The following is a 15,112-nucleotide window of genomic DNA, read 5'->3' as shown; positions in this document are numbered from 1 at the left end:
TCACTGTTGTCGGAGCTGCGAGACTCTCTCTGTTTCCCTGGCATCAGTTCCTTGGCTGGGGGCCTGCAGGAGAGAATTCTTATCTCGGAACCTGGAAGGGCTGAGGTGCGCTCTATCTCGTTTGTCTCAGTTGTGCTATTTGTTTCCATACCACGAATCAGGACCATTGTTGCCCTTTCACCCCGGTTTCTCAAAAACTTAGGTGCAGGTGCACGGCCCCTGTTAGGAGACCTTTGGGACTGAAGGGTGTGTGTGGAGAGCGTCAGTGTCACTCCTGGTTCAGCTTATTTTTCCTTTGACTATTCTTTGTTCAGCTGTAGGCTCATCTTTACGTCCTGCCTTATTGTGCTGTGCTTACTTCTGGAAACACCAGGAATGGTCTTCTTCTCAAGTGCAGTGTGTTTTTCTGTGCCTGTATTGGGGTGACAGTAGGGGCTAAGGAGACAGATGGGTCCTCTCTTCCAACCTGGTGGGACCACACGCTCCACTGAGGGCCCTGCTGCTCCCCCTTAGGAGAACTGTCAGGGTAGACACCTGGTTGCACGATCCAGGGTGGACAGAGTGGAGGCGGCCCCAGGATGGAGGTGGGGAGGAGACAGCGGGTCTGTGCGGAGCCCTTGTGGGGTGGGGGCAGCCCTCTTGCTTTGGCTCCACTAGAGCCCAGTGCTTCATCTTTTGGGGGCACAGAGAGGTGACCTGGAGAAGGGTGGCTGGAACCCTCTGAGGATGAACACGGCTCCTTCTGCAGCCTGATAAATTTAACACATCCCAGGTTACAAGGGAAGGTGCGGGGAGAACACGTTAAGCCACTTGCTGGCCAAATGGCAGGCTTACTTCTGTGTCTGACCACAAGGTGTGCCCCATTCATAAACTCTGCTCTCTACACACCGAACCCCTTTCACATGTTCTGTGCATGGCAACTTTTATAGAGGTGCTTTTTTTGCTAAAAAATTTGCTTGAGAGTTCTCAGCATCTCTGTTCCTCCCACCCCTCATCCTCCAGGTTGCAAACCAGCTCCTCCCAGTAAGTGTCGCAGCCCAGCTTTTCTTTGGTGGCAGCGACTGTCCAGCCAGACCATTTGGACAAGACTTCAGGGAGCAGGGGAGGCCCTGTCCTTGGTGAACAGGGCGGATATAAACCTGTTCTGCGGCCCGCAGAGAATTTAGTTCTCTTTTGCAGAGAAGATAGAGAATAGAAGTAGTTTCTGTGATTTTCCATCTTGTAAAACAATTGCACGATTTTTTTGTGCTGTCTCTCTAATAAGGTATGTCACTTTTTAAGCACAGTGTTGCTTTGGCGTAATAAATAACGTACATAACGACAGATTATCTTTTCTGACGGAGCTTCTATAAACACGCTTCACATTTCCTCCCACATTAAGGAAAAAGAAAGCAATTTTTGCCCCGCATTTTAGCAAAGGTGTTTCATTCCATTGCAAAGGACTTTGTGCCAGGAATGAGACCCGTGCCATGATCTCTCTCATCCTGCGGAGTTCCAAACATACCTGGAAATCTCTGCGAGTCAGGGCTCTCACACTGCTCCTCCATTGGACGGGAATTCAAGCAAAGCGGCGCCCGCTTCACAGTCATCTTTTCTTTTGGCCAAAACAAAATGAGAATCGTACACGAGAGCGTGCACTTTCTAGCTCAAATGGACACTTCACTGTGAGTTGCAAAACCGTTTTGATTTTGCAAAAGCCCATTAAATTTTGGCACCTGATAAATATTGCTTGATGTCATTATCATGAACACCTGCTGTCTGTGGGATCAGTCTGCTAAGAAAGCGACGCATTCGTCCAAATTAATCTGAGGGAGACGATGAAAGGCAGCTGCTCTCAGCCCTGGGCCCATAAATGAGCTGCACTTGGCCGGGTGTGTTCCTCCCCCAGCAGCGCGCAGGCCTGAGGATGCGAGCGCTAGGAGCCTCTGTGACCGGGCACGGGCGTGGCGAGCAGCAGGATGCATGCATCTCAGGCGTCTGACGCAGTTCTATAGCAGGGAAAATCAGCCTCTCCCGAGACATCGGGGTTCACTGAAGCTGAGACATTGGTTTTATTCTACAGCTTTCCAACGTCACCTAGACATTTTCCTGAGCATTTGATGGAAAAACAGGCCTGCTCCCTGGAGTGAGGCTGGGTCCAGCCAGCTTCAACGGTTCGCTCCCAGGGGAGGAGGCCAGAATCCTCGCGTCAACTGTTTGTGGGCCAGGTTCTCTGCTCAGCGCCCTGTCAGCAACCTTGGCATTTGCAGATGATGGTGAGAACTAGATATACCTTCTAACTTCAGAAAAGATAATTCATAGCACATGGCCCTGGTACGGCAGAGGTAGCACTCACCTGTCTTCAAAAACAGGAACTACTTGGGATGAGAGATAAGAAATCACCTGGTTCAACTTTCCCCGAGACCTAACGGGGTCACAGATGGAGAAGAGCACACATGGCTTCCAGCACAGCAAAGCGAAGAAGCACCCACCCCTCTGAGCACAGCATGTAGGACGTTGCTGTTGGGCAGCCTGGCTGGGCTGGCTGCCAGGAGTGGGGCCTGAGGAAATCCTCTAAGAACCCTTTGGAGCCCCACACTGACCCTGTGGATTGGAGCCAGGAGAGCAGGCAAATCCCCACAGCTGGGGCATCAGAGGCAGGGCTGGGGGACCTTACCTTCTGGGAGAGGGAAGGGCACCATGTGACCAGTGACACAGAATGAGATGTACACCGATAGCAATCCGTGACTCCTTCCACCACCCGCCGCTGGAAGCAGGGTCTGCTTGCAGGCGCGAAGCAGAACACTGCTCCAGGCCTCGCTGCATGAGGCCCTGACTGCAGCTTTATTAACATGGGCCCACGAACAAGCTCCCTGGCCACGCTGCCACCAGTCCCACAGGGACATGCGCCACAAGACCCCCAATAACACCATTGATGGCGTAGGGCTGGCCCTGAGGTCAGAAAGTTGTGGCTGTGGGATCCAGCTCTCTCTTATTTGCTGTTTCCCTTTCCAAGCGCCATTTACCCTCCCTGCCCTTGAGTGTGTCCTTGTCTAAGAAGCAGGGGTAATAACATTGTCTTTTATAAAGTTATGTGCGGTAGTTCATGGAAATGCTTAGCATAATGCCTGGCATTCCGCATGCAACAAAGGTTGGTTATTGTTAAGCGTGTAATGGAAAAATAACTCCATAGAGCAATACGATCGTCTAAGAAGATGGAAACAGTGATTTAGCGCACACGCTAGGTTGGAGGCACACTGAGCTGTGGGCAGAGCCACCTCTCCGAGCTCTCCTAATCTTATGCAGTATTTCATGCTTCTGGTGTGGAGTGTCAGGAATTTTCACACAATCTGAAGCTGGATGCCAGATGGAGTATAAACATGGTGGGAGGGAGGGCCCCGTGGAGGGCGCTGGGCCAGGGGTGCAGAGGTGGCGTTTCCTGAGTTCACGTGTTGGTGCTTTTTCTCCCTCTCCTGTGACAGGCTCTTGAGGAATGAGACCTGGGAACTTCCGGAGGAGGCTGTGAATGTGGCTGGAGGGTGTGAAGCTGTTCTGACTTTCACAGCGGAGTCTGTCCCACAAGATGAGTCAGCGGGTGTCCAAAGCAAAGTTGCCCCTCCAACATTCTGCGAGCCTGGGGCACCGAGCTGTCCGGGGGTCCTGAGCACCGGCCCTCGTCAGCAAGGCGGCCCTGTCTCTGCGGCGAGCACTGCGGCCTGCAGCGGCCAGGTGAGGCCATTCTCCAGTTGTACCTGTAGGTCTCACATTTAGTACTGAAATATATTTACCAAAGACACAATGGCACATATGGTTGTAGGATCTCAGTGACAGCTGGCAAGAATATTTTTAAACCAATAGCATGTATTTCAACTGTACTATCCACTGAGCACAGGTAGATTCAGAGTTTGCACCTTGGGACATCAGAAGCACACGAATGGCTCCAGGGGGGCGGGGTTCTGGTCTCTGTGTCTCTCCCCGATGTTCTGGGTGGGGGACAGCTGGAAGCTGCTCCCATGGGATGGCGTGGTTCTTCGCAGAGTTCTCCCCTCAGCCATGGAAGGGTAGTTGTTGGTCAGAGACCACCTTCAAAGGCAGTGCCACTGGGACGGGATCACCAACACCTCTGATTTCAGGGCAAATGGCCTTTAGTAGGCGTCTCCCGTTAATAGGTGGCTTCTCAGAGAATATCCACACTTGTCTCCACACAGGCAAAATGCCATTCGAAGATAGTTTGGAAGAGCAGCTGGTTGATTCTGGAAGCTTCTGTTGCCTAGTCCAGAAGGTCAACTGGTGCCTTATTCCCGAGAATGAGAAATTCACCTCCTTTTCTGCCTGGAGTGGGCAGCAAGGGCTTCCTGGACTCAGTCCACTCTCTCCTCCGATCCTGATGGTGTCGTAACTCCGGTGTGCAGGTCTCAGGTAGAGCACATTGTGACGAGAGCCACGTCATTGTTGCAAAGATGCCCACATAGTAGTGTCATTTCGTGAAGATACTCCACTTTCTTTGCTGAGGTGTGAACCCAAGATGATGAAATTCCTAGACCCTGGACTCAAAGTGTAAGAAAATGCTCCCACAGGGAGTGACAGAGTTGGGTGAAGAACGTGGGAAGCAGTTCTTGGGCGGCCTTAACCGAAAGGCTGCTCTGTGTTCGTCCAAGTGCCTCAGCTCACTTGGCAGGAAGTCCTTCACATTGTTCAGACCATCAGATGTTTTCCAGAGAATTTTCTAGTTTTTAACCATTCTTCTTCTGAAGGCGGTTGATGGGTTTAGGACTTTGTTTGGGATGCACCTTTTGAAAGCACGAGCAAACTGTATAGTTATTATGGCGACGATTTTTCTTCCAGAGTTCAGCCTTGTTTCTGGAATGCAGGATAGAAAGTTTAAGTGCTTTTTCTATGCTTATAAATAAACAAAAATTAGGGAAACATAGGGAAAAAAAAGACCTGGGGGCTCGGGCTCATCCCCCGCCCTGTTGAGTGGCTGGGCGGTCCCGCGCGCCCTCTCTTCTTACCTTAGGATCGAATCCTTTCTCCTCCTTTGAAGAAAGATGGTATCACCTGAACTTTTTCAAATGTCTGAGAGTTAAAAGCTACCTCTTCAACCTGCGGTCCTTTAAAATTTACGGAGGAACAAGCTACGTCAGGCTCGACGAGGCCGGCCCCACATAAAGTCAATACTTGTCTCAAAGCAAACACAGTCTTCGAATACAAGGTCAAAGGGAAAGAATCCCGTCCCCCCGCCTCCCCCAGCCACTCGTCTCCCTTCAAAGACGGAGCTGGTGACCTGGCTCCTTGTGCAGGTCAAATGCGTGTCATAGCAGACACTGGAGTTAATATTAAACTAAAAATTAATAGATTAGATAACTATTACATGCTTTTAGTGCCAATTAATTTAATAGCTGTTTTTTCCCCTCCTTTTACGAGGCACGAAAATACAGCGCATAGTTTCCTGTGGCAAGTTCTCAGGCAGATCTTTTGTGCTGCCATTGCCACCGCCTGGCCGGGCTGACACAGGTAATCCCCTCAAATTCGGTGTGGGGTGATGTCACGTAGGAGCCCTTCTAGCAGGCTATTAAAAGCGCATTGAACGTGCTGCCTGTTGTAAGATTTATGCTAGCTTATGCTAGAATAACAGTGAGGCAGTGGTATTTGTTTGAAAATGAAAGGATTATATGGTCTTTGTAAAACGAGGAATTTAGTTTTGGGGAGGGGCAGTGAAATGGTGATTTATTTTTTGTTGATGTTCCTATGAATCCTTTGATATGTCAAGTTCTGTCACTGAGTATTAGGACATTTGTAATTTCTTGAATCAACCAAGAGGAGGTACATACGGGCTCAAATAATTTATGTCAAAAACTCAACTGTGCAACCTAAACGCCAGCCACTTATTGTAAGACGAGAGTGGGGATGGGCTAGTTGGTTTTTAAAAATCTGCAGGTAGTTAAATTCTGTGTCTTAGGGGGAAAAAGCCACCGTTCTCCTGATATTGATTAATGGTAAGCGGAGTGTTTCTCGGGCTTTCAGTTTTACTCCAGGAAGACGGGATACAAGCAGTCGCTCCTCACAGTTTTGGTTCCGTTCCTGGGGGAACCTGGTCCTGCCTCCAGGACGACATAGAGCCTCTGCGATCAGTGCTCAGAAGTCGGGGATTTTTAGGAGGCGTCCTGGGACCCTGCTAGTGTGAAATGTGTCTCCTCTTCCCCATCGGCCTCCTTCCCCGCACTCGGAGTCCCCAAGGGCGGGGGCCACGGGGGCTGATGACCCACCACTTCCTCCCCCAGGAGGGGGCGCAGGGCCCAGCACGTCCTGGACCCTTCATTTGCATTTGTGGGGTGTTACATGAGTGAGTGCAGTCCACTCTTCTTCAGGTGAAGACACGGAGGCCCCAAGAGGTGACACTACTTAGCAAAGGTCACCCAGCCACCCACCAGCACATCTGGATCTCAGACGCAGCGTTCTGGACTCTGGGTTCAGAACCTTTGAAGAATATGGTACAGTTATGCTCACTGATGGCTTGCCCATGTCGCTTTTCCCGTGGTAAGTAAACCAACAACAAACAGATGAAAAACTACTTCCAAGCGAATCACCCTGGCTGTAATTTCCACTGAAACAACAACTCAGGTCCCCCGAGAGACTGAGCGTATGGAATTTTGTATGAGTGATGGAGTCAATTGGCGTTTTTCTCTCTTATTGAATAACTAGAGTGTAGAAGTAAATAGCATATACTTATTATTTTCCTTCTTTGTAGTGCTGTCATGTAACAAATTGACTTCAAAGAATGCCTTCTATGAAACATTAGAAATGAAGCATGTTCTGTCATCAGCTGAAAGCATAGTAAGTAGCTTGGGATCCGGGGAAGGTACTGGCACTTGCTGAAAGAAAACCCAGGGCGCTCAGAATGCCCTGACTTGCTAAGGACGGTCGGCCACTGGGGATGAGTGACCCAGTGATGCCGACCTGTGATTGCCCCCGTCAGACGCTCACCGATTCTCGGTCCTGCTTTGTAGCGATGTTCACAAGAACTGTGCTCGATCGGAGAATATTTGGCTCTTGCAAGGTGTCCCCTTGTCCAGGAAGTCTTTCCCTGCAGCGCTGACATCCAGCCTCGGTTTGACCTGAAGGTAAAGCTGGAGGGCGAGGTGAGTTCATTGTTGACGCCCCCGGGAAGCAGAAACGACAGAAAATGCAGTTGTACATTTCCCGCTATTAATTATGCATCAGGATCATACGGCTTGTGGAGTTCAGACGAGCATGGTGACCCCAGGGCACGGGGCCTCCTTCCTCAGCCCTGGGAGGGACAACTACGTGACTCGGCAGATTCGTTGCCTCAGTTTACTCTTCTCTAAATGGAGAATGCTGAGGCAATACAGAGAGAATTGGATGAGTGGTAAGAAACGGGTGAACTCTTGAAAGTCTTTAAGATTTGGGGTGTTTTCTCTTCACCTTGACATTCTAGACTCTTCCCCCTCTCGTCCCAAACCCCTTCATTCCCGCTGTCTCCTGCAACTCTGTTCCTCCCAGCTTTGTTTATCCGAATCTACCTTCTTGTTCTCTGAACCACCGGAGTTCTAATCACAGTCGTCCTGCTGAGCAAAGTGGAGGGCCGGGAGAGAGCATCCATCAGAGGCGGCGACTACAGGCACGGGCAGAGACGCTACCGTCATCTACCACACATGGACACGCGGACACACACAGATACACAGACATGCACACACAGACGCACACAACACAGACACGCGGACACACACACGCGCACACGCACATATACACAGACATTCACACATGGACGCACACAACACAGACACGCGGATACACACACATGCACACGCACGAACACATCTTTGAATTATTTGATGTTTATTCCTGAATCCAGCCGTTCTCTGCTCTTCATCCTCTTCTACCCGGCCTGAATGCAGACAAATGAAGCAGAAAGTATTTTATGTTACTCTGAGAAAGCTGAGAGAGGCTGTAATTTATTTATAAAAGGGGCTTTGCAAAAAAGTGAGAAGAATAAAAGGCAAAGGATCGTTGACAGCACGGGTGCCGGCCGTCGTGGCCTCTGATGACAGGAGCTGAGGAGCCATGTCCCCGATTGTCGTGGGCTGGAAAGAACCTCAGCCCCTTGTCCTTGCAAGAGCACAGGGTTCAGTTTCCCCACATGTGGTCATCGCAGCACACTTGTAAGCCCCTGAGCGGCTGCGCTCGATCTCCACAGAGCTGCTGGGCCCGACACGCTGGTCCCGCGGGAGAGAAGCCTTTTCCTAAATTGCGCACAGGTGTCCTCCGGCCTGCACGGGCCCAGCCTCCGCGTGTGCCTTCGGAAGGCAGTCATGGCTCTGACCTCTGGACGTCTTCCTGTGACCCTTTCCCTCTTTGCATTTAAAATTTCACTCAGAATTTGTTGAGCAATTCCAGTTTAGAATTAGCTCTGCAAAGATGGCATTTTCCATCTTACCCTCTTAAAAATCACCCCAAAGCAGCAAGGAGAATGAGAATTAAAATGCAAAACACCACCTTTACAACAAAATTGGGAGACGTCTGTAAGCCTGAAACACAATCTATGAGAGAAGGCTGCCAAGGGGAGAGAAGGTCAAAGGGAGGCCCAAGAAGAGGTTCCGAGAGGGCACACACAGCTGCAGATGTCAGGACGCACGGGCAGAGGGAGAAGGGGACCCCTGCCATGGGGAAAGCCAACAATCATTTGTTTGGAACCAGAGTAGAAGATGATTGGGCTGGCAGCAGGAGTTCCCTGGGTGCAGCATGATATGAATTCTCAGGAAACAGAGACAGCGTGTTTAAACTGAGGAATCGTGCAGTAAGCTGTATTTGTAAAATCCATCTATCCATCTATCTATCTCAGTGTGTTGGTGAGGCAGGGTGGGGAGAAACTCTGCACAGGAGCAGCCCTGCACCACTGCCTGGATTGGCTGGAGCAAAGTAAATCTAAATGAATTTAATCCTACAGATAACCCTGGGCACAAAGAGAATTCCATTTGCTTGGAATATGACCTTGGATATTCCACCACATGTGGCTTCATCAAATGGCTTATAGGAAGAAATCCCCTCATTCAATGATAAATTATAATTTAAAATGTCTATTTAAAAATACCAAAGGGAAATGGATTAAATTAACAGGGTGAAAAATGGCAAATGGAAGCTCCTATTTGAAAAATATTGCCCAGAGGTAAACAACAATAGTGACTGAATATATCACCATGAATTTTTAAAAGCAATACAGCAGTTTACCTCAATAAAACAAGAGCACAAACACAAAATATAAGAGCTCATAAAAAAGAGGTTTAACAGCAGGTAACAATCAACTATAGGTTGCCATAATTCAGGAAAGAGCTGAGTAAAACTACCATGTGATCTAGCAATCCATTTCTGGGTATAGGTCCAAAGGAAATGAAAACAGGGTATCAAAGAGAAACTGGCACTCCCATGTGCATTGCAGCACTATTCCCAATAGCCAGTACATAGAAATGACTTGTGTCCATCAACAGATGAAAGGATAAAGAAGATGGGAGATATATGTATATACACACAATATCATCTTGATTCATTGAGAGCTGGAGTGATGTCTTACATCATTTCTATCCCTTTGAACAGGGCATACACAGGGTCTCACAAGTATCTGAGGTCATCAGTCGCTAAGTATACCCACACTCTGCATGAGGAGCTCAGCTCCAAGCAGGTGAGCCCCCTTGCAGCCCTTCTCTGACACGCTGCTCACTCCGACTCCTCTGCCTGTCCTCCCTCTGCCTTCCGTCACCTGGAAGGGCCCTGCTTTCTCTTAAGTGCTGCACATTTCCTCTCTTCCAAGGATCAGCTTAAGTCTCATTCATTTTTTTTTTCCCTCTAAGTCTTTTCAACTGCTTCAGCCGAATCCTGATCTCGTCTTTTTCAGAATTCCTATTTAGGACATTGATCTCCAAATTCTTCTCATTTGAATGTCTTGACTCATCAACATGATAAACTCCTCGAGTATCTTTTCAAGTGTATTCTAAACAACACCTAAAATAAGGCTGGGTAGAGAGTAAGTGCAATAACTGACTTTCTATTAATTGATTGACACCCTTGGAGGGTTTGCCAAGGGGCAGCAGTGAGCAAGGCTGCCCAGCTTATCAAGAACATTGGGCTAACGCAATCCCTGCCCAATCGTGTTTAATTACTTTGCAGATGTTTAACAGTCTGTATTGTGTATGCACTTCTGAAATTGTTCCAGTGTATCCATAATTGATTTAGGGGATATGCAGGTTAAACTCTTGGTGGTTTAGGAAGGATGGAAACTTGAGTGGTAGTAGATTAATAATTGCTGTAAAAGTGAAAGCAGAGATGAGTTTTTAAGCCTTTGGCAGGGGGAACAGTAATGATTCTCTGTGAAGTATAATCCCGAGAAAAGAGGAGTCACCTTCCCTCAGATACTGTCTCCATCCTTAATGCTTTATGATTTTTCTCTTTAAGATGTTCACCTCTTGGCAGCGTCTCTTATAGAGATGGGATTGTTTTTCCAGGAGCTGAGCCAATCTTTGCCTAACTGATGAATTACAACAGAAAATTGCACTGCAGAGGACAGAACTGAGTTTGGCAATTGAAATCATTCCCTAACTCGTGTTGCCCTTCCGACACCCTCTCACCTCCGCCTGAGGCTTCCCGAGTGACGGACGGACACTCCTAGTGAAAGATTGAAGATTGAGAGGAAGCGTTTTTAAAGAAAAAAATAATATTTTTGGAGATTTTCTTAAATTGTTTAGAGGGAAAAATATGCCTGACATTGGAAAAATGAGTTCAAAGCCTGCGGTTTTACAGAGGTGGTTGTGTCCTTTTCTCCTTCTGTTCAACTCCTAAGGCCCACCATCAATGAAGTCTTCCCTGAGATCATGAGATCAGCAAGATAAGAGAATCTAAGACCCAGGAGTGACGTTATTAAGGAGGTAAAATTCCCTAATATTACAGATGAAGGAGCTGAGGCCTGGGGAGGTTGTCGGATCTGCCCAAGGCCAGCCAGCACCCATGCATCCTCTTCCGACTGGCCACCTACTTTGATACTCATGCCATTGATGTGAGCATCTAACCACAGCATGCCTGCTCTCCATCTCCATCTTGTTGTCTCTATTAGAAGCACAGGCTCCTGGATGGCAGAAAAGTATTTTTTTTCCCGCGATTATATTCCCATTGTAACATGTTGCTGGATAGCAGATGGTGGTGTCAGTGCTGGTTGAATTTCCATGAATATAGTAAATGGCTATTGAAAGATAAACTGAGGGATATTAAAAATTTTAAGAGTTTGAGCCAAAATCAATTTGCATTGGGCAGCGCCAAACCGGAAGTGGTTAGGAAGGAGCAATCCACTGACAGGAGCTGGGGAGAGACCTCTGCAGGGAAGAGGCAGAGCGAAGCCAGGAAACCATTGACTGGCTGTTCCTTAAAGTCTAGTTGGCTGTTGTGACGGGTCATCCTTGGGTTTCAGTTTCACGACCTGGAGGCATTTACGGGCTTGGATTTTGACTTGCTCACGACCGTCACCACGGCATTACAGCCTCCTCATCTGATGGCCTCCTTGCTTAGTTAATCTAATATTACCAATTGGTGGAGCTGTCATAGGTGGTTAAGCTCTTTAATCGGGGCCCACTTAGAGTCGTGTGTTTGGGTTGCTGTGTTCACAGCGTGCATCCGTATTCCTTAGTTTTCTTGGTATCAGTGGACACATTCTGTACTTTGAAGTTACCGGTAATGTCAAACTTGGGAATCACTTTATGTGTTTATTTTTATTGTGCTCACGAATTCATTTCTCCTTTTGTAAAATGCGGCTCGCGTCCCTCCCAGGGGTGCAGCAGCCAGAGACCACAGAAAGCCACAGGAGCACAGAAATAAGAATTAGGGGCTTCGGTGGTCGTGCAGACCTTCCTGCTAATTGACACGTGACCTTGGGCCAATACTCAAACCGCTCCTGGTCTCGTCTTTCTCTGTAAAGTGAAGAAACGCGACCACATGTCTCCAGCGGCCCTTCCGGCTCCGACACTCTGTGCCTGAACCGAGAACTGATAGATCGGGCGAGGGGTCTGGCGAAGGGCCTGCGGCTGTGCCCTCTCTCCTCTGGTGACCTTGTCCTCACACAGGTGTAACTAGGAGTGTTGCCACAGTCAGTGCTGGGAGCAAAGCTGGAAGAAATTTCTGCTGTGCCTCCTAAGCCAAGTGTGTAGTATGCCCTGGTGCCATTGCAGTCAGTGGCTCGGGGGCAATTCGTCCCTTGGAATAAAAGCTCCAGGAAATGCTGGACTGCGTTGCATCGGCACTCTCATTCTTCCCGTGCTTCCTCCAGGTGGCTCGTGCCCTGAAAGGGACGCCTTCAGAGGCAGGCAAGAAGGGGCCACTCACGGGAGTGAGGAGGAGATGGCGTCCTGGGAGGGAAGAGGCCTGTGCTGCCCTCCCGGCCCCACCAGTCCTGTCTCGATTTGGGTGCCGCGATTGTCCTGCGTCCCTGCATCAGTGAGATGGCAGTGGCCTGCTTCCATGGCTTCCTTCTCTGGGAACAAATACTATATTTGTCATTCCAACCTCAGTTTCTTTGCTCAGCCCAACGGATGTCAGGTCCTTAGCGGAGAGCGCGGAGGGGTACTCGGTTGTCCACACCTGCGGTTTCAGGAGATGCAGGACACCACCTAGTCCTCGGCGGTTACTCTTGTCCGCACTTCTCGTTTCACAGACGAGGCGCTGAAGCCCAGAGAGATCAAATGTCTTCCACTCGGCTGTTGAGGGGGAAGAGCCAGACCCACCGCCTCCTCTCCTCCCAGTGCCTCCTGTTCCCAATAAACATGTTCCCCACCTGCTCTGCCACCAGCCGCGCTCCCCAGAGTCAGCAGAAGTGCAGGCTGAGTTTGGCCTCCTTTGCTGTTGGTTAGATACCTGACAGGAGATGCATCCGTGGACCAGGCGCTGGCGTCGGGGCTGTGTTAGTCCCGGCTCTGCCACCATCAGCTGCGGGGCCGTAGGCACGTTTCTTAGTCTCTCTGTGCTTCAGTTTTCTCATCTGCGATTTGCAAAAAATACCCACCTCACGGAGTTAGTTGTGAAGCCTTAATTGGTTAGTGTATAAAACTGCTAGCCCAGGGCTGGCAGGGTGGTGACACTCAGCTAATGTCCCCAATGTCACTATCATTGCATGCTGTCGTCACTTTCAGGGTGCAAGCCTGGATTGAAACTGGTGTGGAAAGTTGAGAGACAAATGCCAGTGTAGACAGGGGATGAACTCTATTTAGTCAAGCGTTTGTGTAATGAGCATCACCTGTGCGCCCAGGACTCCTCGAGAAGCTGGGAGGGAGAGGTGAGAATCAGTGTGGTCCTCACACTAAGAAGGTGAAAGACATCCACCCAGAGCAGCAACCCCAAGTCCAGGGATGGGCCTGGAGCCGGCCTGGGGTGTGGACAGTCAGGTGGAGTGGGAAGGGGGACCATGAGAGGAAGCAGACCCTGCTGGGAAGAGACGTTCACGTGTGGGGTTGAGGAGGCCTCATGTGCAGACGCTGCCAACACGTCATAGGAAGAGGGTTGGAAAGACAAGGTGGGTGTCAGACGTGAAGCAGACATGAAGCTGTCATCCGTCTCCATCAATCTTCTTCCAGGAAGGAACCTGACGTCCTGACATGCGCGTTGATGTGCCCAGGGAGGAGCCACGGGGGGTCTGGTCTTCTCAGACGGCGCCCCAGTTTCCTCCTGCATCAGAAGGCGAGTCGGCCTGGACGGTACTGTGCACGGCTGCTTCTGGCTCAGCTGCTCGTAAATTCCACATCTGAGAACACAGCAGAAAAGATGCCAGTACTGACTCGGAGCTGGTGACCCTGGGAACCATGTTTGTGAGTGACTTTGCTGCTGCTACAGGAGCCTGAGGTGGCCGGTGACAAGTTTGGAGAAGTGGCCTGAGTGTGGTGTATTTCATTGGTCTACACTGAATTTGCACGAAAGCAGCCGTTCAAGTGTGTAATCGTGCAGTTCTGTGGGAAATGTCCTGCCAGTGGTCAGCAGACCCTCGTTCTTTGGAGAACGAAATTATAAAATACCTAATTTCATGTCTGCACACGGCCCCCAGGGAGTGGTGTGAGGGGAAAAAGCCACCAGTTACCAAGTACCTACTGGGTACACTATGCTCAGGTATGTTGATAATCCCATTTAATCTTCACAATCTATCATGCATTCAGTAGTTTTTCTGTTAATGAAGAAATTGATATTCTTGTCCAACAATGATTCCAACACACGTGATCCCAAACCTGGGCCCCACCCTATCTCCGTGGCCAGGCAGGCTTGAAATCTCTCAGCTCAGCTACGTCCAAGTCTTGAATCCTGCCACCCACGGCCTTTCCTGAACCGCACCAGCTTCCTGGGGGCATTTCTGGAATTCTGCGTCTTCTCCCTTATCCCACTCCCTGGTCCCACTGGGAAATTACGATCTGTGGCTCCAGGCTGGGGCCGCTTCCCAACATCATTGCAGCCTCCAGCGCCCAGAATGGCTTGACAGTGGTTCTGGCGCCTTCCACCCGGGTGGTGCTTCTAGGTTCACAAAAGCACTTTCACTGCTATCATCTAACTCGCGTCTCACGACAATCCCAGGACAGGCATTTTTACCCTAATTTTTCAGCAAGGAAACGGAGGGGAAGGGAGGGCTAAATGGCTGCCCAGCAGCGCACGGGGAGCGGGTGGCGCGGTGGGAAGCCTGCTGCCTGGCTTCGAGCTCAGAGCAGATTCCCTGGGGTCTTCGGAAGCGCCCTTGGGAGAAGCCCTGGCCTGGCCCTGTGTCCTCGAGGGTCCTGCCCCAGGTGTGGGCAATGGGAGGCTGCTTCTCAGACTGCACGAGACGGATTCCTGGAGAACCTGGGATCCCACGCAGCCGGTGACAACAAAGCGGCCTCGGGGAGAGACTGCAGGTTGATCTTCCTCACCAGCCCTTCTCTGCTGCCGGCTGCTTCCTCTCCTCCCCGTCACTGAGGACCGCAGACTTGAAACCAGATCCTTCCTGATGGGGTTCCTTAAATAGTAACGCAACAGAAGGTATTAATGCGCCTCCCCAAGGAGCTCACACATTCCCGGGAATGACTCGCTATTAGCAACGATTACCCTGGTAAGGGATTTTCCCAGTCCC

The 15,112-nt window shown here is 49.9% G+C and overlaps 1 protein-coding gene across 6 annotated transcripts in view; it reads left to right on the top strand.

Annotated features, from left to right (window-relative positions):
- LOC139083091 (uncharacterized) overlaps window positions 1–15,112 on the top strand; it is a 130,852-nt gene that overhangs the window by 106,951 nt on the left and 8,789 nt on the right. For 2 of the 6 annotated variants that reach the window (XM_070618060.1, XM_070618059.1), the window contains exons 5-8: window positions 3,462–3,708; window positions 6,348–6,516; window positions 6,728–6,813; window positions 6,987–7,456. In XM_070618060.1, the coding sequence (XP_070474161.1) occupies window positions 3,462–3,708; window positions 6,348–6,516; window positions 6,728–6,813; window positions 6,987–7,325 (841 nt within the window). In that variant the 3' untranslated portion in view covers window positions 7,326–7,456. Of the gene's footprint in view, window positions 1–3,461; window positions 3,709–6,347; window positions 6,517–6,727; window positions 6,814–6,986; window positions 7,529–9,588; window positions 9,674–10,443; window positions 11,240–15,112 lie in introns of those variants that run through there. The other 4 variants (XR_011539654.1, XM_070618062.1, XM_070618063.1 and 1 more) reach the window with 4 other exon arrangements.

The sequence above is a fragment of the Equus przewalskii genome, chromosome 4, assembly GCF_037783145.1.
Source record: "Equus przewalskii isolate Varuska chromosome 4, EquPr2, whole genome shotgun sequence".
NCBI classification, from domain to species: domain Eukaryota; kingdom Metazoa; phylum Chordata; class Mammalia; order Perissodactyla; family Equidae; genus Equus; species Equus przewalskii.
This window is presented reverse-complemented; position numbering and strand designations above follow the sequence as displayed.